Source organism: Ambystoma mexicanum, chromosome 2q (genome assembly GCF_040938575.1).
Source record: "Ambystoma mexicanum isolate Mex_15411 chromosome 2q, UKY_AmexF1_1, whole genome shotgun sequence".
NCBI classification, from domain to species: domain Eukaryota; kingdom Metazoa; phylum Chordata; class Amphibia; order Caudata; family Ambystomatidae; genus Ambystoma; species Ambystoma mexicanum.
Genome location: NC_090924.1, coordinates 1,480,211,557 through 1,480,237,282, shown reverse-complemented (window position 1 = coordinate 1,480,237,282; position 25,726 = coordinate 1,480,211,557). Strand labels below are relative to the sequence as shown.

The 25,726-nt window shown below is 48.8% G+C and overlaps 1 protein-coding gene across 1 annotated transcript in view; it reads right to left on the bottom strand.

The window, feature by feature from the left end:
• The window catches only part of LOC138570298 (fatty acyl-CoA hydrolase precursor, medium chain-like), a 373,857-nt gene that overhangs the window by 194,502 nt on the left and 153,629 nt on the right, over positions 1 to 25,726 (bottom strand). The window contains exons 6-7 of the mRNA XM_069649072.1: positions 21,049 to 21,162; positions 16,642 to 16,746 (exon numbers count right to left, since the gene is read on the bottom strand). Of these exons, the coding sequence (XP_069505173.1) occupies positions 16,642 to 16,746; positions 21,049 to 21,162 (219 nt within the window). The remainder of the gene's footprint in view (positions 1 to 16,641; positions 16,747 to 21,048; positions 21,163 to 25,726) is intronic.

The window sequence follows — 25,726 nt, the reverse complement described above, 5'->3', positions numbered from 1 at the left end:
CTACTCCTTGTGCAGACTCATGCCCTTTCCAGAGCTACAGGGTTCTCTACTCCTTGTGCAGACGCATGCCCTTTCCAGTGCTGCAGGGTTCTCTACTCCTTGTGCAGACTCCTGCCTTTTCCAGTGCTACAGGGGTCTCTACTCCTTGTGCAGACTCGTGCCTTTTCCAGTGCTGCAGGGTTCTCTACTCCTTGTGCAGACTCATGCCTTTTCCAGTGCTACAGGGGTCTCTACTCCTTGTGCATGCTCAGAACCTTTCCAGTGATACAGTGTTCTGTACTCCTTGTGCAGACGCATGCCCTTTCCAGTGCTACAAGGTTCTCTACTCCTTGTGCAGACGCATGCCCTTTCCAGTGCTGCAGGGTTCTCTACTCCTTGTGCAGACTCCTGCCTTTTCCAGTGCTACAGGGGTCTCTACTCCTTGTGCAGACTCATGCCCTTTCCAGTGCTGCAGGGTTCTCTACTCCTTGTGCAGACTCGTGCCCTTTCCAGTGCTGCAGGGTTCTCTACTCCTTGTGCAGACTCATGCCTTTTCCAGTGCTACAGGGGTCTCTACTCCTTGTGCAGACTCATGCCATTTCCAGTGCTGCAGGGTTCTCTAACTCCTTGTGCAGACTCATGCCCTTTCCAGAGCTACAGGGTTCTCTGCTCCTTGTGCAGACACATGCCCTTTCCAGTGCTACAAGGTTCTCTGGTCCTTGTGCACACGCATGCCCTTTCCAGTGCTACAGGGTTCTCTACTCCTTGTGCATGCTCAGAACCTTTCCAGTGATACATGGTTCTGTACTCCTTGTGCAGACGCATGCCCTTTCCAGTGCTACAAGGTCCTCTACTCCTTGTGCAGACTCATGCCCTTTCCAGTGATGCACGGTTCTCTACTCCTTGTGCAGACTTGTGCCCTTTCCAGTGCTGCAGGTTTCTCTACTCCTTGTGCAGACTCGTGCCCTTTCCAGTGCTGCAGGGTTCTCTACTCCTTGTGCAGACTCATGCCTTTTCCAGTGCTACAGGGGTCTCTACTCCTTGTGCAGACTCATGCCCTTTCCAGTGCTGCAGGGTTCTCTACTCCTTGTGCAGACTCATGCCCTTTCCAGAGCTACAGGGTTCTCTGCTCCTTGTGCAGACGCATGCCCTTTCCAGTGCTACAAGGTTCTCTACTCCTTGTGCAGACGCATGCCCTTTCCAGTGCTACAGGGTTCTCTACTCCTTGTGCATGCTCAGAACCTTTCCAGTGATACAAGGTTCTGTACTCCTTGTGCAGACGCATGCCCTTTCCAGTGATACAAGGTTCTCTACTCCTTGTGCACACACATGCCCTTTCCAGTGCTACAGGGTTCTCTACTCCTTGTGCATGCTCAGAACCTTTCCAGTGATACATGGTTCTGTACTCCTTGTGCAGACTCATGCCCTTTCTAGTGCTACAAGGTTCTCTACTCCTTGTGCAGACTCATGCCCTTTCCAGTGATGCACGGTTCTCTACTCCTTGTGCAGACTCATGCCCTTCCCAGTGCTGCAGTGTTCTCTACTCCTTGTGCAGACTGATGCCCTTCCCAGTGCTACAGGGTTCTCTGCTCCTTGTGCAGACTCATGCCCTTCCCAGTGCTGCAGGGTTCTCTACTCCTTGTGCAGATGCATGCCCTTTCCAGTGCTGCAGGGTTCTCTAGTCCTTGTGCAGACTCATGCCCTTTCCAGTGCTACAGGGTTCTCTGCTCCTTGTGCAGACACATGCCCTTTCCAGTGCTGCAGGGTTCTCTACTCCTTGTGCATGCTCAGAACCTTTCCAGTGATACAGGGTTCTGTACTCCTTGTGCAGACGCATGCCCTTTCCAGTGCTACAAGGTTATCTACTCCTTGTGCATGCTCAGAGCCTTTATAGTGCTGCATGTGTCTCTACTCCTTGTGTGTGCTCAGAGCCTTTATAGTGCTGCATGTTTCTCTACTCCTTGTGCATGCTCAGAGCGTTTATAGTGCTGCATGTGTCTCTATTCCTTGTGCGTGCTCAGAGCCTTTATAGTGCTGCATGTGTCTCTACTCCTTGCGCATGCTCAGAGCCTTTATAGTGCTGCATGTGTCTCTACTCCTTGTGTGTGCTCAGAGCCTTTATAGTGCTGCATGTGTCTCTAGTCCTTGTGCGTGGTCAGAGCCTTTATAGTGCTGCATGTGTCTCTATTCCTTGTGCGTGCTCAGAGCCTCTATAGTGCTGCATGTGTCTCTACTCCTTGTGTGTGCTCCGAGCCTTTATAGTGCTGCATGTGTCTCTACTCCTTGTGTCTGCTCAGAGCCTTTATAGTGCTGCATGCTTAATTATATTGCATTCATAGCGCGCCTGTACAGAAGTGTTTCTAGGCACCACAAGACACAGGAGGGAAGACGAGACAAACAATCCTACTAGGCCTTGTGACATTCAGATCATGCAAGTGCGACGAGAGGTGCAGGCAGAAGGGAGTGGGAGAAGTACAAGCGAGAGAGTAGGGGGAAGTGTGGTCACGGCCAGAAAGGCTCTAGGTAAGTGCAGCCAGGTCAGTGTGGCACTGGGTAAGTGCAAGTCGGCAGGGGGGATGTAGCGGTTACAAATACAGCCATTAAGTGCGCAGTAGGCCAGGCGGCAGTTGAAGGAGGACTGGTCGTATAGGAGCCTGGTACCCAGTGAGACTCAGAGGGTACCAAGCAACCAGTCTGCACATCAGACAGGAAGGTTAGGAGGGCAGCAAGAGAGAGAAGGCAGAGGAGAAAAAGAGGGCCTTGAGCTGCCTCCAGAACTTCAGGTTTTTCGGTTAAAGTCTGAGAGGGACAGGGAGGCAGTTTCAGAGGTAGGCACCTACAGAGGAGAGAGATCTACCCCACACTCTGCCTAGAGACACGTCTGAACCTTACAGAGTTGGAGGTAGCTGAGCGAAGGTCTCTAGAAGGAAGGTATTTCAGCAGAGAGAGTTGGATGTAGTGCAGGTCCTGGCCCCAGAAAGCCTTGTGAATGATGCAGAGGGTATTAAACTTGATCCTTGAAGGCTCTGGGAGCCAGTGGAGAGATACAGTGCCTGGGCTTGAGGCCAAGTATAAGTCTTGCTGTCCTGTTCTGGATGAGTTGCAATGGGCAGATTGAGGTCTGGGCTGTGGCAGTAGTCCAGCCTGGAGAGAATTAGAACTCTGGTGACAGTGAGCTTCTGGGGGGAAGTGAGAAAGGTAGAATACCTCTGAGGAGGTGCAGCTGGAAGTGTGCCTTCCTGGAAAGGTTTGTGATGTGAGGAGAGAAGGAGAGAGTTGAGTCAAAGATGACACCAATGTTTTTTGCCTCACAGGAAGGATAAGGTAGAGGGTCCAAGGAGGGTGGCCAGAGTGAGAGAGGGAATGCAGGAGCAGTCATCCCAATGAGAAGGATCTCTATTTTACTGGCATTACATCAGAAATCGTTGGAGGAGCACCAATCCTGAATCGCTGATAGTCAGAAATGAGAGAGGCAGGAGAGGAGGCTGCGGGAAGCCTTAAGGAGAGCTGAGTGTCATCCACATAACACTGAAAGTTGGAGAAGAACATAGAGATCAGGTGGGCCAAATGGTCCAGCGAGACATTGAAGAGCAAGGGTGAGAAGATAGAGCCATGTGGGACACCACATGTAGGGAGAGTGAAGGTGGACCCAAGATGGAACTGGGAGGGTTGGTCCAAGAGGAAGGAGGTCCGCCATCCCACAGCCTGATCCGTGATTCATAGGTTCTCACAAAGTCGACTGATCAGGGTGGAATGATTGACTGTGTTGAAAGCAGATGAAAGGTCAAGGAGGACGAGGACAGAAGGAGAGCTAGAGCCAAGATTAGAGAGCAGATCTTCATGGGTGTTCAGGGGAGCAGTTTCCGTGCTTCTGGCTGCTCTGAACCCAGACTGATGGTCGTGGAGGAAATCAGCAGATTCAGTGAGGAGAGTACGTTGGGAGATGGCCAACGTTTTCATCAGTTTGCCCAGGAAAGGAGTGATAGAAATCGTGCGATAGTTTGCCGGACAGGTAGGATCGGCAGAAGGCTTTTTTAGGAGAGCGTGCACAAGGGAGCAGTTGAGAGAGAGGGGAAAGATCCAGTGGCGAAAGAGAGATTGCAGAAGTCGGCCAAGGCTGAAGCGAGGGTGTCAATGTGGTCCTTGATGGTTCTGGAAGAGCAGGGGAGCACCTGTTTAGATAAAACATTCATCGTTTGGACCTGTCTCGTAACATCGTAAGGCGTTGAGAGAGAGAAGGAAGAAAGGGAAGAGGAAAGGGAGAGGCAGCATTCTTTGATTACCCTAGTATGCCAACCCTGTCCAGGGCAGCCTCCTACTTGACCATAGATTCGGCCTCATTCTTTGATTGTTCCAAAAAGGTAGCAGGCGCTTCTCTCCAGAAATAACATAGCATGATAACCTGTTCTGAGATGAGAGTTTGCAGCACACGTATTTTGCTCACTGTACCTTTCACAGATGGGAAATATCCATTTGCATATCAGTCTTTGTCCTGCCCAGATGGGCAGTCCAGCACCGAAATGCTACGGCAATTCCTCTCTGAAAAAGAATACCACCAGCAACCCCTTACACGTGTTTCAGCCTTGTTGGTTCTCATCAGTGAGGTGAAGCTGCGCCTCTCTGAGCACAGTGAGCAGGGAGTCCACATCTGGTTGCCCCCAGATAACTCAGGGTGACCAACCCCAAGTTCCTTTCAAATATTTCAAAAAAGGTAGCAGGTGCTCCTCTCCAGAAAGAACATGGCATTATAACCTAAGAGCTGATGTCTAAATCGAATTGGTTTCCTCCTACAATATGCGCCCTGTCTGTGGACTGGCTTGCCGGCGTGGATGCTGTGATTCTACTTGTCACTACCTCTATAGGTTTAAAATGTAGTTTAAGCTATTTGGGGGATTTCACGAGGGCAAACTATTTGTAAATCAAGACTTCACAAAGGGAGATTTTCAATTTGAAATTTTAGAATTTGAATTGGTATGTGAACAACAAAAAGTGAGATGACTGATCACCTGATTTACTTGGGGGAGTTAATTTCCAATCGCCATCAGTTGTGTCTTTTTAAAGCCAAACTCTCTGCAAGAAGTAATGCTTTAATAATGTAAATGAAAATGAAACTGTCTAAATACTGCCGCTATTCACACCAACCTCTAATTGAATTTTATAAAAGCAAAGTCTTACCAAGTATTCCATATGGCCCGGGGCTACCGGTACTACAGTACTGGTCTTGGCTCAGTAGAGCGGAGGGAAGGTTGTGGTGATCGGTGCTGGGTCTTCCTCCAGCCCGCCCGGTGGTGATCCTATGACTAGAACTGGGGTAGACAATAGCATGGAATAGGGTAAACCTATACCTAAACTTAGGGCAGGAGAATAGCTGAACTCTCTTTTCACCTTTGGGCAACGTTTCATCCCATGGGCGTGCCAAGCCCTGCAGGAGTTTATATCCAGCTGTGAATGTCTTTAGGTGAAAGTCATCATCGATTTAAGACTGCTGTTGGACATCCTGGTGTAAACACAGAAATGTAAGGAGACGGACAACACAGAAAACAGGGAGAGGCTTTTAAAATTGAAACTTTATAAAGAATATGTTAACTGTTTACCAGTCTTATAGTCAACAATCACTTACTGTAATAGGATGCTCCCGAGTGAGGGACAGCCTGAATGCAATCGTGCACCACGCTGCGCAGTAACAAAAGACGGAGCCAGTATGCTCTTAATACACGTCTTTAATCATTAACCCTCAAGCACGTACTTACTTGCCCTTCCCTCGTAACGTCTCTCCCGCCCCACCTGCCAGTGGGCCCGCTTGCCCTGGAACACACTTGTCAACATGACACCCCCCCCCCCCAAACTAAACAGATGCCCAACAGGGGTCCAAACATGAACTTGATATGAGTCTGATCAGCCCATTTCTTCAATGAGGCGTCAAGGCTTGTTCCTCGCTCCTTGAGGTCTGGGTGTGGCTGGAGATGGCTGCCATACGGCACAAGCACCGTGGATTCCTTAAATGGCTGTTAAAGGGCTCTCAGGGGAGGGGTGTAGCTGGAGATGGCTGCCATGGGGCACGAGCACAGTGGATTCCTTAAATGGCTGTTAAAGGTCTCCCAGGGGAGGGGTGTAGCTGGAGATGGCTGCCATGGGGCACGAGCACCGTGGATTCCTTAAATGGCTGTTAAAGGGCCCCCAGGGGAGGGGTGTAGCTGGAGATGGCTGCCATGGGGCACGAGCACCGTGGATTCTTTAAATGGCTGTTAAAGGGCTCCCAGGGGACAGGTGTAGCTGGAGATGGCTGCCATTGGGCACGAGCACCGTGGATTCCTTAAATGGCTGTTAAAGGGCTCCCAGGGGAGGGGTGTAGCTGGAGATGGCTGCCATAGGGCACGAGCACCGTGGATTCCTTAAATGGCTGTTAAAGGGCTCCCAGGGGAGGGTTGTAGCTGGAGATGGCTGCCATAGGGCACGAGCACCGTGGATTCCTTAAATGGCTGTTAAAGGGCTACCAGGGGAGGGGTGTAGCTGGAGATGGCTGCCATACGGCACGAGCACCGTGGATTCCTTAAATGGCTGTTAAAGGGCTCCCAGGGGAGAGGTGTAGCTGGAGATGGCTGCCATTGGGCACGAGCACCGTGGATTCCTTAAATGGCTGTTAAAGGGCTCCCAGGGGAGGGGTGTAGCTGGAGATGGCTGCCATAGGGCACGAGCACCGTGGATTCCTTAAATGGCTGTTAAAGGGCTCCCAGGGGAGGGTTGTAGCTGGAGATGGCTGCCATAGGGCACGAGCACCGTGGATTCCTTAAATGGCTGTTAAAGGGCTCCCAGGGGAGGGTTGTAGCTGGAGATGGCTGCCATAGGGCACGAGCACCGTGGATTCCTTAAATGGCTGTTAAAGGGCTACCAGGGGAGGGGTGTAGCTGGAGATGGCTGCCATTGGGCACGAGCACCGTGGATTCCTTAAATGGCTGTTAAAGGGCTCCCAGGGGAGGGGTGTAGCTGGAGATGGCTGCCATAGGGCACGAGCACCGTGGATTCCTTAAATGGCTGTTAAAGGGCTCCCAGGGGAGGGGTGTAGCTGGAGATGGCTGCCATAGGGCACGAGCACCGTGGATTCCTTAAATGGCTGTTAAAGGGCTCCCAGGGGAGGGGTGTAGCTGGAGATGGCTGCCATAGGGCACGAGCACCGTGGATTCCTTAAATGGCTGTTAAAGGGCTCCCAGGGGAGGGTTGTAGCTGGAGATGGCTGCCATAGGGCACGAGCACCGTGGATTCCTTAAATGGCTGTTAAAGGGCTCCCAGGGGAGGGGCGTAGCTGGAGATGGCTGCCATAGGGCACGAGCACCGTGGATTCCTTAAATGGCTGTTAAAGGGCTCGCAGGGGAGGGATGTAGCTGGAGATGGCTGCCATAGGGCACGAGCACCGTGGATTCCTTAAATGGCTGTTAAAGGGCTCCCAGAGGAGGGGTGCAGCTGGAGATGGCTGCCATTGGGCACGAGCACCGTGGATTCCTTAAATGGCTGTTAAAGGGCTCCCAGGGGAGGGGTGTAGCTGGAGATGGCTGCCATTGGGCACGAGCACCGTGGATTCCTTAAATGGCTGTTAAAGGGCTCCCAGGGGAGGGGTGCAGCTGGAGATGGCTGCCATTGGGCACGAGCACCGTGGATTCCTTAAATGGCTGTTAAAGGGCTCCCAGGGGAGGGGTGCAGCTGGAGATGGCTGCCATAGGGCACGAGCACCGTGGATTCCTTAAATGGCTGTTAAAGGGCTCCCAGGGGAGGGGTGTAGCTGGAGATGGCTGCCATAGGGCACGAGCACCGTGGATTCCTTAAATGGCTGTTAAAGGGCTCCCAGGGGAGGGATGCAGCTGGAGATGGCTGCCATAGGGCACGAGCACCGTGGATTCCTTAAATGGCTGTTAAAGGGCTCCCAGGGGAGGGGTGTAGCTGGAGATGGCTGCCATAGGGCACGAGCACCGTGGATTCCTTAAATGGCTGTTAAAGGGCTCCCAGGGGAGGGGTGTAGCTGGAGATGGCTGCCATAGGGCACAAGCACCATCTCACTCTCTGCTCCCTCCTTCTCTCTCTCTCCGTCCTGCAGGTGTTCACCGCCATCACGGCTCAGTCCTCCCAAGCTCCGTTGGGCTTCCTTCTGTGTGCTTCCGCTTCAGGGGTGGGGTACCACCTCACAGCCGCGGCCCGGGCTTAAATCCTGCCTGCTGGTATTTGCTTTGACACCGCTCGCCGCTGCAGCCGGGTTTGTGTGCGCACCCAGTGCGCTCTAGTCGCCAATGTAATAGGCTGTTCCCGAGTGAGGGATAGCGTGAATGCAATAGCGCACCATGCTGTGTAGAACAAAAGACAGAGCCAGGATGCTCTTAACACATGTCTTTAATCAGTAGCCCTCAAGCACATCCTGACTTGCCCTTCCCTCCTAACATCACTTCCGGTCCGCCTCCCAACCCGCCCTCTTGATCTGGAACACACTTGTCAACATGGCACTTATATACATAAAATGTCTGTCTTTTCAGGCAGCTCTCAGTTTTTTAAGATTTTGATTCAATATCTTACACACACTTGAAGTGATTGGGCCTTGCCTAAGGATTGCTAAGGAAATGGATACTTGCAGGTTTTGTAAGGTGAAGTATGTTGAGACCCTCTGCCATTTAGTGTTGGACTCTGAATCTTTGAGTAACAGACGTCGATACTATTTATTGACTTGGGAGAGTGGGCGCTTCCAGATGTCTTTTGGCCGAGATGAATACATTATAAGTAACTCCCCCTGACAATTGTTTTGGTATCCTTTTTGAAAGATATATTTTTGATATTGGGGGTAGATCCTAAAAGTATGATATCAGGAGCAATGCAGAGGTAAGTAGTCTCTCTTCTTTCATTCACCAATCCACTGCACTTGTCACTTTAGACGTGTTAGTTCATTTGAGTAAAGCTGGGGTTAATGGATGTTTAACGTGTGCCATTACTCTACCAATGTACCTACAATTTTTAGATCTGTTAATCCTATAAGTGTTAGGAATAGGGTTGGTTTGCAGGCTCCAGGGGGCCGCAGACTGCACTGTTGGGCTAAAATGGCCTGAGGAGTTAATTTCCCATGAAGCCGTGGGATTTTGTGGCAAACCCATGCACACGTGTGTGCAGACTATTTAAACCCTCCGCGGCCCGTGCCGCTTGTTGGTGATTGTTGGTGTGGAGGCATGGGCTGGAGGGGAGCAGACGACGGAGGTGTTTGGACTTGGGCTGCAGTGGTGAGAACATTCAGAGGCGGCAGAGCTGATGCTGGGAGGGAGCTTTGTCCCTTGCGGGAAGCAGAGCAGACAGATGAAAGCTTGAGCGCTCAACATGGTTTACTAGCACAAGGTACTCCACTTCAGGGGTATGTGACAGCATCCACTTCAGGAACATCTAGTCACGCAAGCACTGTAGTAGTTCAGCAACATCGAGGGGTTCCACTGGCAGCACCTGAGAGATTTGTTGGGGACCCCACACTTTTTGTGCAAACCTACGGCTTTTGAATCTGCTCAAGCTCGGACGGCATTTGTCATTTCTTACTTATCAGGGGATGCTGCAGCCTGGCCAATTCCACTAGTGCATAATGATGACACTATATTATATGATTGGGCAGTGTTTTCAGTAGAATTTGCTCGCCTATTTGACCACTGCAATGTGTCTTTGGCCCAAGATAAAGAGTTATTGGCCCTTAGGCAAGGTACTAAGGATTTAGTGACTTATGCGACACAATTTAATTTCTTGGTGGTAGAGACCGCTTGGCCAGAACCCAAACAAGCGATTCTGTTTTATCAAGGATCAAAAGATGAGTTGAACGAGGCAATAGCCCATGTGGAACCACAACCTGAGTCTTGTGGTGCTTTGATTGATCTGGCCCTATGGTTGGATCACCGATTATGTGAGCGTATAAGGGAAAAGAGGAGGAATGATGGAATACCATTTGTACGTCTTGACAGGTGAAGGGGGTGTTCGGGGGGTGAGCAAGGTGAGCCTATCGAGAATGGGAGTGTATGAGGTCCCTTGCCGGCAGAAGAAGAGGAAAATAATGGACAACAAATAACTTGCGCTTTATTGTGGAAAATCTGGGCACTACATTCAGAATTATAATACGAATTAGGACAAAGAAAAGGGTAGAGGAGGGAAAATAGGGGGCTCAGTAAGTGGGGGAGTGACTACACTGAGCCTTAAGGAGGCAGAGTTCCTGTTGGCAGTGACAAATACAATGCAGGTCAAGGCCCCCAATATCTATCTTTTAGTGACATTGTTTTTTGTCAATAGTAAGGAGAGGGTATCAGCAATGGTGGATTCTGGGGCTACTGGGAATTTTATTGATATTGCATTGGTGACAAAGTTAGGACTTCCCACCTGAATGAAGCAGGAGAGTGAGTTGGTACAGGCAGTTGACGGGTCAAGTTTAACATCTGGTCCGATTACCACTCAGACCCAGGAGATAACCATGTGGTGTGGGGATGGTCATGAGGAGAAAATTATCTTTGATTTGATTGCGGCTCCCAATTTGGGGTGATTTTGGGAATGCCCTAGCTAGTGACACATAACCCGAATATTGACTGGAAGGAGAGAACATTGACTTTTGGGAACAAGCAGTGTGGATCCCATTTAACTGGCATTGAGGGCCTCATTACGTTTTTGGTAGAAGGGGTGATCATCAGGCAAAGATTGGAGCAGTGGTCACCACCTTGCTGTGGAATATCAAAAGTTTGCTGGGGTGTTTGATAAGGGAGGTGCATCATAGTTACCGCCTCATATACCATTTGATTGTGTTAGTGAGCTGGAGACCAATGCTTTGTTACCTTGTAGCGGGGTGTATGCATTATCAGAGAAGGAGACTCAACATTTACAGAGATACTTAAATGAGATGCCGGCATGTGGGTTAATTCGACATTCTAAGTCACCTAGTTCATCTCCCTTGCTTTTTGTTCCTAAGAAGGAGGGCACCTTAAGGACTTGTATAGACTATAGGCCTTAAATAAGGTAACGATTAAGAACCGGTTCCCCTACTCTTGATTCCGGTGTTGCTAGATCAATATCACCTCATCAGAGTAAAGGAAGGTGATGAGTGGAAGATAGCCTTCCATACTAAGTTTGGTTTATTTGAGTATCTGGCGATGCCTTTTGGTTTATGCAATGCACCTGCAGCTTTTCCGCACTTTATGCAGGAGGTGTTAGGAGAGTATTTGGATTTGTTTGTAATTGTATATATTGATGATATTTTGATTTTCTCTGAATCTATTGAGCAGCATCTACACCATGGCAAGGCAGTTTTGACCAAATTACAGGATTATAATTTGTTTACAAAGCTGGAGAAATGTGAGTTTCATACTACCAGAGTAGAATTCCTGGGTTTTATTTTGACACCTTCTGGAGTAGTGATGGATGACAGGAAAGTGCAGGCAGTCACCAAATGGCCGCCTCCCCAGTGCGTGAAGGACATTCAGTCATTTCTGGGGTTTGCTAATTTCTATCAGAGATTCATCAACAATTTCTCGTCCACTATTACACCCATTACCAGAGTGTTGAAGAAGGCAACCAACTTTCATTGGGATCAGGAGGGTGATGAAGCATTTGGGAGGTTAAAGGATGCTTTTACCAAGGCACCAATTTTACGTCATCCTGATTTGATTTGGAAAAACGGTTTCAGGTGGAGACAGATGCCTCCAACCTAGCCATATGGGCTTTTTTGTCACAGAGTGATGGGGAGGGCATTTTACATCCAGTGGCTTACTTCTCCCACAAATTAACAGGGTGTGTGCAAAATTATGCTACCATGGCTAAGGAGCTTCTGGCAATGAGGGAGGCTTACCTTCAGTGGCGTCATTACTTAATGGGAGCTCAGTATCCTGGCAGTTATGATGGGCACAATTCTTTGAAGAATTTGATTTTGTGGTCATGTATCGGCCTGGTAGGAGTAACAGAAAGTCAGATGCCCTGTTCAGGCAGAAGAATATGGGTGTTACGCTCACCTGGTCTCTGCGGAGGCATTGAGGCACAGTCACAGCCCTCTCATGGATGAAAAACCTATTTTCTGTTCCTCCATCTGCGTCTGTGTGGGGAACTGCAGTGATGAGCAGTGCGGTTCCTACATGAATATGAGGGGGGTCGTATGAGTATACAGCATGCGGTCGCTGGCCCCTTCTCCAGGCCTCTTCTCCCTGGATGTGGCTTCCCTGGGGTTGTACTACTCTTGAGGCTCACCTGCTGAATGATGATGATGATCTCTCTATCCTGCTGCATCTGGCAGGGGCGCTTGTTGAAGAGTACCGAGTTCCGTCACTGGTCCCTTGTCGTGGAAGTCCAGGCCAGCTGCGACTAGTCCACTTCTCTTGTAGGTAAGTGATTCTCTTGTTTCCACTTGCCCGCTTGTCTTCCGACTGTTGTAATTGTATTTGTAAAGTTTGTTCTCTGTCCTTTGTATGTAATGTCTCTTTTCTCTGCTCTCTCCCCTTGCAGGTGCTGTAGCAGTGCTGGCGGTAGCTGCGGTAGAAGAAGCGGGGGCCGGCGGTACGGAGGAGCAGGTCTGAGAAGGTCCGACAGCTGGTAAGTAGCCTTTGATGGTGCATTCATGTGCATGTTGAGTTTTAAATGCGGCGCGACCCTGGGTTGGGTGTTTTCAGGAGTTCTAACCTTGTCTTGTCTTCTTTTCTCGTTTCAGGATGGGACAGAGTGCGCAGGTGCAGTGGCGTCGATTCGGGAACTGCAAAGAAGATGGAGCGTTGCCATGAGATGCGAGCCAGGGACCAGGCAAGGATGCTGTTGTTGCAGGATCACGAGGTAAATAACTGGTCCATGCAACGGTGAGCGTTACGTTGCACGGAGGTGCAAAGTAACGCAACGCGTTTGCTTGAGGGATCGGTGGGTTTATATAGGATTGTTCCTGGCCACACGTGATGAGTCAGCACCTGAAGACCAGGCCTAGGGAGCCACACCCAATGAGTCAGCACATGAGGATGTTCTCTGGAATAAAGGCTTTCAGCACCTGGAAAGTTCCTGTACTGGAACAAAGTGTTCCTGCTCACATCTCTATATGAGCCTGGTGCCAAAGTCGCCAGGACTGAGTACAGCCAGGCCCCCTGTGTTTGAGTCCCAAAGGGACATAAGTGAGTCAAGTGACCCATTGCCCCATCACTAGATGGTGTGGTTTTTGTGTTCTGGGGCCCGTGGTCATGACAATGGGAGAACAGTATCAAGTGGAACAATGCACGATTCTGGTAGAGAAGAGTGTGGGTGCAGAGACTCAGGAGGTGCTTGGGGAGGTCTGTAGGAATTTCCCTAAGAAGAAATGGACAGAATGGGTGAAGGAGGGCAGTTCCAGATTCATTCAGGGGGTTGTATCTTATCAGGAAGGGAAATTGTTTCTCCCCACTGAGACTTTGAGGAAGAAGGCCTTGTTTTGGTGCCATAATTCCCCATGGCAGGTCATGCCGGTGTCAGGAAGACTCAGGATATGCTGAAGTAGTATATTTGGTGGGAAGGCTGGACCACAGATGTACAGGAGTATGTGTGAGACCTGTTTGCGATCTAAGGCAGACCATTTGAGGAAAGCAGGTTTGTTACAACCGTTACCCACACCCAAAGAGCCATGGGAGTGTTTGTCTATGGTCTTCCTTACTGAGTAACCCCGAGATGGAGACTTTGGTACGATCTTGGTGGTGGTGGATTATCTAACTAAACAGGCTCATTGTGTTCCTTGTGAAGGTGTTCCAAGTGTAGGCACATTGGCAGAACTGTTCTTGCAACATTTAGTGAGGTTGCATAGGTTGCCGAGAACCATTGTATCAGATCAGGGTTCTCAGTTTACCTCCCGGTTTCGGTGTGCTTTCTGAAAGTTGCTTGGAATCTCCTGCTCTCTCCACCAGTTACCATCCCGAGACGGATGGGCAGACGGAGAGCGTAAATCAGACTATGGAGCAATATCTGAAGTGTTTCTGGTGGAGGGTAAAATTTCATGGGTCCGGTCTTTATGGCTGGCAGAATTTTGCTATAACAATGACAAACATGATTCCCTGGGGAAGTCTCCCCATTTCTGCTTGTATGGACAAAATTGTCAAAAGTTGCCTGAGGAGTAAGGATGATGAAGCATTTGGGAGGTTAAAGGATGCTTCAATAAGATTCCGGCAGTGACTGAACGCACGCAGGATCTTCTCGTGATAAGAAAGAAGGCACGCCAAAATTCAGACAGAGCTAAGGAGGCCTACAAGTGGCAAGGTGACAGAAAAAGAAGATCCAGTTCCAAGTATGTGGTGGGGGATCGGGTACATCAAGCTGTTTGCGTCCTGAAAATGTTTGCCCCATTTTATTGGGCCCTACACGGTTGTGAGATGTGTCAGACACTGTGGTGCGTTTGCGTCTGCCTTCGCATATGAGGATCCAACCTGTGTTTCACGTTTCTCTGGTTAACCCCGCAGCTCCTGGTGTGATGACACAGAAGGCTTCAAGTGTGATGCGGGATGGTCAAGAAGAATTTGAAGTGTGACGTATTTTGGACTCCAAATGGCATGGCAAGAAACTTTGGTATTTAATTTCATAGTTGGGTTGTGGTCCGGAGGATGATTCTTGGGAATCTTCGGAAGCAGTTCCTGCAGATCGTATGGCGAGACTTTTTCACCAGTCATATCCAGGTAAGCCAGGTCCTGGGAAGGGCCCTAGAGGAGGGGGTCATTTTAGGAATAGGGGTGGTTTGCAGGCTCCAAGGGGCAGAGGAATGCATTTGCGGGCTAAAATGGCCCGAGGACTTCATTTCCCATGAATCTCTGGGATTTTATGGCAAGCGCATGCGCACACGTGCGCAGTCTATTTAAACCCTCACCAGCCGGTGCCGCTTGTTGGTGATTGTTGGCGTGGAGGCACGGGCCGGAGGGGAGCAGAGGATGGAGGTGTTTGGACCTGGGCTGCATTGGTGAGAACGTTCAGAGGCGGCAGAGCTGATGCTGGGAGGGAGCTTTGTCCCTCGTGGGAAGCAGAGCAGATGGATGGCAGCATGACCGCTCAAGGCGCATTGCCTCGGGTGGTGTGTCGGCCCCCCCAGGCCTCAGATAAGTGCTCAGGGGGAATTGGGAGGACGCTTGCGCAGAAGGGACACTCTTTAAGTTCCGGGGCATTTGAATGAAGTGTTTTGTCAGTCACATGTGCTGATTCAGGGGATGCTGGGACCCGGTGTGTCTATTGCAGCCACGTGGGTTTTCGCTGCAGTGTTTCCTTGCGAACTTGTCCATCCACATGTGCACACTGCGTAAAGTGGACCTTTTCAGGCTTTGTGAGTGAGGGACGCTACGTGTTGGTCTGTGGCCGCTTGATCTTGCAAAATCTCCTAATAAGGAGGAATATGTGTGCTACTTGCTGCTGGTTCAGGATGCATCCACGGGAAAACACCTCTGGCAAGTGGTAGGCGAGAGGTATAGGAACACTCGGGGGTGCTATTACCACATGCAAATGTATATGCTATTTTCATGAGATCTCCTGTTAACACACCATGTTCTTCTGTTAATCACTGGTTAGGAATGATGAGGTGTGTGATACAAGGTTTCCAGGGGCAATATAATTAAGAAGGGTGTTGACCCAGGAGCAGGAGGTGGTTTCTAGATACAAGATTGAGTGTTTATGCTATGTATGATTTTACCTGTTCTCTCCCATACCTATCCAATTCAAGAACCCTAAATCTTTTTCCGGTTACCTTAAAAGCCCCCTAGCTATCCCCAACTGATCCCTAACCCTCTTCACTCCATTGGCTGCCTCGAGGTTACCTGTTATATTGAACATTCAGGAGCCCGTGCTGACCATGGTGGGAGGGGTCAACTTCATTTGGCTTCCGTGGCTAGGAAGGAGTTGCGAGATACTCCAGGGGTGTGACAATAAGGGGGTTACGTCTGCAGTTGAATCAATGTGAAACTGGATGAGATAAGATGCATTGGTGCATTGCTTTGCTGGTTGTACCATAGATAAGTTACCAGATTATAATGGGGAAAAATAGATTGAAATAACAAATTGTCTCATAATTGCAATATGTATTTTAGACATTTCTATTTTTGAAAGTTGTAATGTTTAAAAACATAGCACAATAAAAAAAATACTACAATCATCAAGTCATTATCTAAACTTTGTAAGCGATCCCATACCCAACAGACAAGAGGAGTCACCACCAGCTGGTCAGTGGAAGGGACTGGTGGTTCAAACATTGCCCGTGTCTCGGAAGGATAGCTCAGGAGCAACGCGCTCGCCTTGGAAACAAGATGACATGGAGCACCACAGGTTCGATCCCCGGGTCCGTGCTTAGAAACCTCTGGGTATTAAGCGTGTTATAAATAACCTATCGTATCATATAATGGTGCCAACATCGCCCATAGTTGCCTGCCAATATGATGGGTGTCAATTAAAGATGAGATGTCCTGGGGATCAGGGGAGACAGGGCCAGTAAGGTGGCATGGCCAGTCCATCATCGCTGAACACAGGCAGCATTCCTTTCCCAGGTCTTTGGCACCATGGGTAATGTGATAAATGATTCTAGGCCTCCCATTGATATGCCTTGGGAAGGAACCTGGCCACGTCGTGACTATTCATGATCAATAGTTACTTGAGTGTCATTGGCTGGGACGGGCCATGCACCAGGCATCACTAGCAGGGCTCACAGCCATCACATACCTGGTTTATTTCAATATTCGGGAAACGAGCCCCCGGTGTCCTCTTCATGCATGCCACCATTGTCGAGGAGTCGGTGGTCTCGCAGCCAGAGAGATTTGCAATCATCTGTTTAAATATGCCAGAAAATAAGAAACTATACAATTCCGGTGAATTCTTCATCAGCACCACACACCCACTCTCCACACTTCACCAATCCTGCCTTCTTGGGAGGCCCCCCTACTGTACTGCTTTAAGCCTTAGGAACCCCCTCATGCAATAGCTTACATGACCCTATGTATCCTTACTCCCATCCCCCCCAGATAGCTCACCTGGCCCTATGTATCCTTATTCCCATCCCCCACACATAGCTCACCTGGCCCTATGCATCCTTATTCCCATCCCCCACACATAGCTCACCTGGCCCTATGTATCCTTATTCCCTCCCCCACATATATCTCACATGACCCTATGTAGCCTTTGTCCCATCCCCCACACATACCTCACCTGGCCCTATGTATCCTTACTCCCATCCCCCCACATAGCTCACCTGACCCTATGTATCCTTACTCACATCCCCCCACATAGCTCACCTGATCCTATGGATCCTTACTCCCATCCCAACACATAGCTCACCTGACCCTATGGATCCTTACTCCCATCCCAACACATAGCTCACCTGGCCCTATGTATCCTTATTCCCTCCCCCACATATAGCTCACATGACACTATGTAGCCTTCGTCCCATCCCCCACACATACCTCACCTGGCCCTATGTAGCCTTACTCCCATCCCCATGCATAGTTCTCCTGACCCTAGGTATCCTTACTCCCATCCCCCATGCATAGATCTCCTGACCCTATGTATCCTTATTCCCTCCCCATTACATCGCTCACATGACCGTATGTATCCTTACTCCCATCCCCCCACATGGCTCACCTGACCCTATGTATCCTTACTTGCATCCCCCACATAGCTCACATGACCCTATGGATCCTTACTCCCATCCCCCCACATGGCTCACCTGACCCTATGTATCCTTACTCCCATCCCAACACATAGCTCACCTGACCCTATGGATCCTTACTCCCATCCCAACACATAGCTCACCTGACCCTATGTATCCCTACTCCCAGCCCCCAAGCATAGCTCTCCTAACCCTTTGTATGCTTATTCCCTCCACTTCACATGGCTCACCTGACCCTATGTATCCTTACTCGCATCCCCCCACAATGGCTCACCTGACCCTATGGATCCTTACTCCCATCCCCCCACATGGCTCACCTGACCCTATGTATCCTTACTCGCATCCCCCCACATAGCTCACCTGACCCTATAGATCCTTACTCCCATCCCAACACATAGCTCACCTGACCCTATGTATCCCTACTCCCAGCCCCCAAGCATAGCTCTCCTAACCTTTTGTATGCTTATTCCCTCCACTTCACATAGCTCACCTGACCCTATGTATCCTTAATCCCATCCCCCCACATAGCTCACCTGACCCTATGTATCCTTACTCCTATCCCCCAAGCATAGCTCTCCTGACCCTATGCATCCTTATTCCGGTCCCCCACACATAGCTCACCTGACCCTATGTATCCTTATTCCGGTCCCCCACACATAGCTCACCTGACCCCATGTATCCTTATTCCGGTCCCCCACACATAGCTCACCTGACCCTATGTATCCTTATTCCGGTCCCCCACACATAGCTCACCAGACCCTATGTATCCTTATTCCGGTCCCCCACACATAGCTCACCTGACCCTATGTATCCTTATTCTGGTCCCCCACACATAGCTCACCTCACCCTATGTATCCGTACTCCGGTCCCCCACACATAGCTCACCTGACCCTATGTATCCTTATTCCTATTCCCTCAAATAGCTCACGTGACCGCATGTATCCTTGTTCCCGTCCCACACACATAGCTCACATGGCCTTCTCTATCCGTATTCCCATCCCCCACACATACATCACATGACCCTATGCATCCTTACTCCTGGCCCACACACATAGCTCACATGACTCTATGTAGCCTTATTCCTATCCCCTCAAATAGCTCACGTGACCGTATGTATTCTTATTCCCGTCCCACACGTATTTCCATATCTATACTCAACTCATTGGATCCTTTCCATCCTTATTCACATCCTCCACACAATGCTCATGTACTTCTATACTCCTATTCCTTCCTCTTATTCCACCCTCAACTGAACTCGTGACCCTAAAATGCCCTAATCTATTTCTCCAAACTCCCACACAAAGCTCACCCTGTCCACAATCATGTTTATTCCCATCCCCCACACAGGGCTCACGTGACCCTATCTACCCTAATTTCCATTTTCCACGCAGAGCCACAAGACCATATTCATCCTGAATCCCTTTTCCCATACAGAGCTCGATTGACCCTATCATCCCGATTCCCATTTTCCACCCAGGGCTCATGTGACCCTATCCATCCTGATTCCCGTTTCCCACACAGTGCTCAAGTGACCATATCCTTTCTTATTCCATTGCCTACACAGAGGTGATGTGGCTCCAAGCATCCTTATTCCCATTTCCCACACATAGCAAAAGTGACCCTATCCATCCGGATTCCCATTTCCCACACAGGGCTCATTTGACACTATCCACCCTGATTCCCATTTCCCACATAGGTGTCATGTGACCCTTTCCATTCTTATTCCATTGCCCACACAGAGGTCATGTGGCTCCATGCATTCTTATTCACTACACAGAGATGACATGACGCTATCAACCCTCATTCCATCCCGACACAGATCCAGGTGACCCTATCCATCCTTATTCCAATTTTCCACAAAGATCCATGTGACCCTATCCATCCTGATTCCAATTTTGCACAGAGGGCTCATGTGACCCTATCCATCCCGATTCCTGTTTCCCACACAGGGCTCATGTGATCCTATCCTTCATGATTCCCATTTCCCACACATGGCTCATGTGACCCTATCCATCCTGATTCACATTTCCCACACATGGCTCATGTGACCCTATCCATTCTTATTCCATTGCCCACAAAGAGATCACGTGGCACCATGCCTCCTTATTCCCATTTCCCACATAGGTCTCATGTGACCCTATCCATTCTTATTCCATTGCCCACACAGAGGTCATGTGTGACTACATGCATTCTTTTTATTATTCCCTACACAGAGCTGCCATTACTCTATCTACCCCCATTCCATCCCCACACAGGGCTCAAGTGACCCTATCCATCCCAATTCCCAGGCTCTGTGCATCCTTATTCTTATTCCCTACACAGAGCTGATATGACCTTATCTACCCTCATTCCAGCACCACACAGATTCAGGTGACCCTATCCATCCTGATAACAATTTTCCACCCAGGGCTCATGTGACCCTATCCATCCTGGTTCCCATTTCCCACACAGGGCTCACGTGACCCTATCCATTCTTATTCCATTGCCCACACATAGGTCATGTGGCTCCATGCATCCTTATTCTTACTCCCTACAGAGAGTTGACATGACCCTATCTACCCTCATTGCATCCCCACACAGGGCTCACGTGACCCTATCCATCCTGGTTCCCATTTCCCACACAGGGCTCACGTGACCCTATCCATTCTTATTCCATTGCCCACACATAGGTCATGTGGCTCCATGCATCCTTATTCTTACTCCCTACACAGAGTTGACATGACCCTATCTACCCTCATTGCATCCCCACACAGGGCTCACGTGACCCTATCCATTCTTATTACATTGCCCACAAAGAGTTCACGTGGCACCATGTATCATTATTCCCATTTCCCACACAGGGCTCAAGTGACCCTATCCAACCAATTCCCATTTTCCACCGAGGGCTCATGTGACCCTAGCCATCCTGGTTCCCATTTCCCACACAGTGCTCAAGTGACCCTATTCTTTCTTATTACATTGCCTACACAGAGGTCATGTGGCTCCAAGCATCCTTATTCCCATTTCCCACACATAGCAAAAGTGACCCTTTCCATCCTGATTCCCATTTCCTGCACAGGGCTCACATGACCCTATGCATTCTTACTCCATTGCTCACAGAGCGGTCATGTGGCTCCAAGCATCCTTATGCTTATTCCCTACGCATACCTGACATGAGCCTTTCTACCCTAATTCCATCCCCACACAGGGCCACAGGACCCTATCTTTGCTTCTTCCCTTCCCTTAGCCATCCCCTCAACAGATCCCAGGTAACCTGACCCATCTCTACTTCCACCTCCACGCAGTAATCGCATGAATATATTTTTGTTTTTTTTTGTCCGAAACCTATCAGGCCTTTATTTCCTCTCCCAATATTCCAGTTCCCCCCAAGCTCTGCCTCATTTCCTCTTCTCTGCTCTCTTCTGCCCCCTCCAATTGGCACTTAAGCCATTTCCCCTCACCCTGTCCACTCCATTTACACTCACTTTAGCGATGCCACGGATGGTGGCCACGTCGTTGGTGACCACACCAGGAAAGACCAGCACCCCACTCTGCGAGATGGCCTTATGGAACAATCCCTTGGACAATGATGATAGAACCTGAAGGAGAAAGAAGAGTTCCTGGTTACTGCTAGAATCATCATCACCATCTTTCTTGTCAGGCTTTTCTCTGAAGCCTAAAACCAGGACCAGCAACTAGCAAAGCCAATAGTTCAGCGTTCGTAGCAGTTTATTGTACATTACATGTATAGGCAAGAAAACAATAAATATTTGGGCTCTAACTACCCAGTAATTTCACATGTCTGCAATGTCATGTTTCCAGACACATTCCATTAGTAATAGACACTGTATTGTATAGAAGTCTTTTTACTATATGCACTACTGATGTCATGTGCCATCAAACACTAACTTGCAGACAAGGGGTGGAGTAGCGGTATAGTGGGGCGGAATGGGTTAGAGCGGGTTGGCAACACTAGAGTGAGGTGTGGATAGGGTGGCTGCAGTGGTAGAGTGGGTTGGAGAAGATGAGTTAGAGTATCAGGGTACAGTAGAATGGTTGGGTGGGGTAGCCTAGTGGGGTGGGGTGGATTAGTGGGGGTCGAGTGGGGCGAGTTGGGCTGGAATGGTTGGGATACAGTGAGATGAGATGAGGTTGAGTGCTGTGAGGGTGAGAGTAGAGTGGGGTGAGGAGGAGGAAGAGGGTGAGGAAGAGTAAAGTGTGTGGGGTGGTATGGAAGGGTGGGGTTAGATAGTAGGATGGGGTCATGTAGTGGGTTGGGTGGGAGTAAGCTGTGGGGTGTGTAGGGGTGGTGGTAGTGGAAGCAGAATAGTGGGTTTGGGTAGAGAGGTTGGGGTGGGGTAGAGTGGGTGTGGTGGAGAGGGCTGGAGGAGTTGGGCAGAGTAGGGGTCTAAGGGTAGATTGTGCTAGGGGTAGAGGGGGATGGGTGGGGACAGAGTAGGTTGGCTGGTGGTAAGCTTGGGTGGGGGTGGTCGAGCATGATTCCATTAAGCATTGGCACATTGCTAGTGCCATGCCATCCTTACAAGGGATGCCACAGCCTCTAGATGCCTGGGGAAAACCTACACAGCCACGCCCCCTTTTTATTTTACAAGCAAAACATATCCACACCACATCAAACCCAAAGAGTGGGTTGGCAACAGAAGCTCTTGGTAAACATGATCCTCATGATAAACATGATCCAGTGAGTTCTTAATAGACTTCAATCGTGGGCCTGCCTCCACATTGGCAGCATTGGCATCTATGGTGGCGATGGTTGGGCAGAGTGTTAGTGAGGCTGACAGTATGATGCAGAAAGTGGAGCAACACAAGGAGGTAGTAGTGTGGTGAACTCTACAAAATGGTTGTGCATGACCCTTTAGGCATGAAGAAGCACCAGAAACAGCCGTACAAATGTCAGTCAGTCAAACAACTTTATTCGGCCAGAGAGGCCATCAAAGTACAGCCTAAGAAACAATTCTAATGCATGATTACATTCAGCTTTTCAGGACTGTTATTCATACAGGCCATGACCTCAGGGCCAGTCCACGCGTTTCCAAGGCTCTATGCAGCCTCCTTCACCGCATCAGATAAGATTCCACAGAAATGTCATCACAAGGAGCATCATTAGTGCTTCATATCCAAGGGCATCATGGGAAGCGACATTGCAAGACGTTGTCACGAGTAAGCCCAGAGACAGACGACTTTACGCCATGCAATATTTGAATGTCACTTTTATGATCAGTATTATTATTATTTTATACGGGGGAACACTATAGAAAACCGTGAGTGAGGCTTTGTGGAAGCTGCTCAATGAACCACTCCTAGGGACCCTTTAATCTCGCACAATGTGGGAAGTGTGAGGTCAGGCGGGGGTAACCCTGAGGGCTCAGTGTGATAAATTGCCATCTTGCAAGGGTGCAAAAGCCCTGATTTTCTATTTTTATGAAACAATAAACAAGACATGGGTATTTCTATCTCTGAAAGGGTAATCCGCTGATCAGATTCCTCCCTCATGAGCTCCCTGCCAAAAGCAGTGTGCATCTGCGTCCTGCTGCATCAGTCTCCTGATTGCAGCGCCTGCTCTACCAGTGGCATAGAGCAGGGTCAGAGGTCACAGCTGTCCATTTGCAGCTGCAGTGACAGCCAAATCTCTGAAGCGCAAGGGCTGCATTTAGGATATGAACCCCTGTACCAAAACTAAGTAGCCATGATAGTGGCAGGGTAAACTCTCTAGATAAAGCAATGCCTGAGTTATGGCATGGTGCATGCACTACCTATAATCATTGCAGCGGAGAAACAGTGAAATTGACTAGCCCAGGAGCCGCTTTATGAAAGCCTTGAAAGAGTATATTTTATCAACCGCTGTGATCCTTGCATTGGAAAATAATGAAATTGACTTGGCCGAGAGCGGCCTCATGGCAGACTGAAACAGGGTAATTTCTCAAGCTGACAGTGGTCTCGTGCGAGCTGACAGAGGTCGTGCAGCAAGCTCAATCATGTAATTAACACGCTGACTTTCCTCGGAACTCGCCGCTGTGTGCAGCTTCCATATAAACAAATATCAGTAAAAACCATCCCTTCAGGGCTAATTACAATTGTGAAAAGTCTTGAAATCCAAAGTAACTTGTATAAAACGATGTTCCTACCGCTGGTGGCTTACTGGAGTCTTCTTGTTTCTTCCCACAGGTGCAAGCTTCTGGCAACAGATTCTGCAGGCATGGGCACTTCAAAACACGGTAAGCGTAACAGCAATTAACCTGACTTAGCACTGGGTCCCCTCTTGATTGGGGTTTTAATGGCTGGATAACTGCAACACTACACAGTTACTGGTACCTAACATTTCTTGACCCCACGATTAGTCATCTTGGGAGTTTTCCTACTGACAACCATATTAACATGTCTCTTATGTACCATAACTTTCCATGTGTTTAAAGGATTGAGCCATGTGTAAGACAATGAGTTTCTGACAACATCTAGCACTGTTGAGGCAGTCCTACAGGTCTGGGCTGTCCTCTATTAAACCCTCCTCCTTGCGCAGCCTGAAACTTGCCCCCTTTACTCTGGGTGTGAACCCTCTTCCTCATGGCCAATAATATTCTTCTCTTGCTGCAAAATTCCCTCCAACCATTGGTTGTGCCTGCTGTGTGTTTGGTGTGACCACTCCTTCCCCACTTGTCAACATAGTTCCCTCTACTGAAAACTTTGATAGCTTTTTCTGTGATAACTTTGCTTTCACCAGCTTTCTTTTCTCGAGTTTCTTTCTGGCATTCTCTTGCATTAATCTACAATGATGTATAACTATAGTTAATTGAATCTCTGGCCATGGTTTCGTTTCAATTCCCCTCAATTTTTACATTTCTTTGCACTGGCTCAGGTAACACTTGATACAATATATGATAGAAAATGGCTAAAGCTTTGTCCCATGGTTCCGTTGTTTCAAGACGCCATCCCTCTTGAATCTCTTGAATATAAGCAACAGGGTCTTCATCATTGTGCATTTTGTGTGTCATAATTGCACCCATGTCTGACGTATCTGGCTATTGCACTCTTAAGTTATCTCCATACATTTGCCCTACAATTATTAAATGGTGCTCCATTATGAGCTGTATTCTGAGCTGTCACCCTGGGATACCCCTCTCGTTTCCAAATGTCATCAGCTTTCTCTCCAATGTTGGCAGCAGGCAAGCATTTTATGTCACCCACTAATGTAATTCCTGCTGTTCGTCTCAATTATCATTATCCACTTGTAGCCACGGTATATATTGCAACCGTCATCCCCCCTTTTCTAGCACTGGGAATTGCCTCAATTCTGTACTATAGTCAAATCCATTAGTGTCCTTCATTTTAGCAGTAGCATATGTCATGCTAGTTTTCTTTCACCATGGTAAAGCTCTCAACTTGTTTACATATGGGGTTGCTTCTTCCAAACTACGCAATCGCCCCTTTGGATGTTTGAGATATGTTACAGACTCTGCCCTTCTCCCTTCTGTTTCTTGCAAGTCAGACCAGGTTATTTCTTTCTCTCGTCTTAAACGTGTGGATAGGCCTAGTCTTGTCACTTCCCCTTCCTCATTTTCACTTTCGCTTTCATGCATTTCCTCATCCAAAAAATTGTCCCACAACTTCCATCACTTCCTTCTCCTTTTTATCAGGGGACTCGCTGTGTACAATTACTTCAGTGCCTTCTCCAGTAAGCTCTGTTTTGATATTGATATTGATATTAATATTTTATTTGTATTGCACTCGTACACAAGTGTTTTCAAGTGTTTTCCTCTTTGTGAGGATCCTTCAACACTCCTTTTTATCTGATGGACTGTACCAGCATATCTCATGCTTATATTCAAAGTACCAATCCTTCTTCGGATTGCTGCTTCTTCCTCCTCATTTAGAAGAATATAGTCTCTTAATATCTTCTCCACTTCCCTATTACATCTCTCCATCTCTTTCCTGCTCCTGCTCCATTATTCTATCATATTACCAGAGCATGTGCTTCCTGACAATCTTGTCAGCTTCTCTCTGCCGTTTCTCTCGGCTTAGTTCCATCTCTTTATCTACTTCCTCCTCTCTCTCTTCCTCAATTTTCCCTTGTCTTTGTCTTTCTTCTCTTTGCTTTGTCATCCTTTCAAATTCTTCCCTTTGCCATTTCACGCTTTCCTTTCTTCT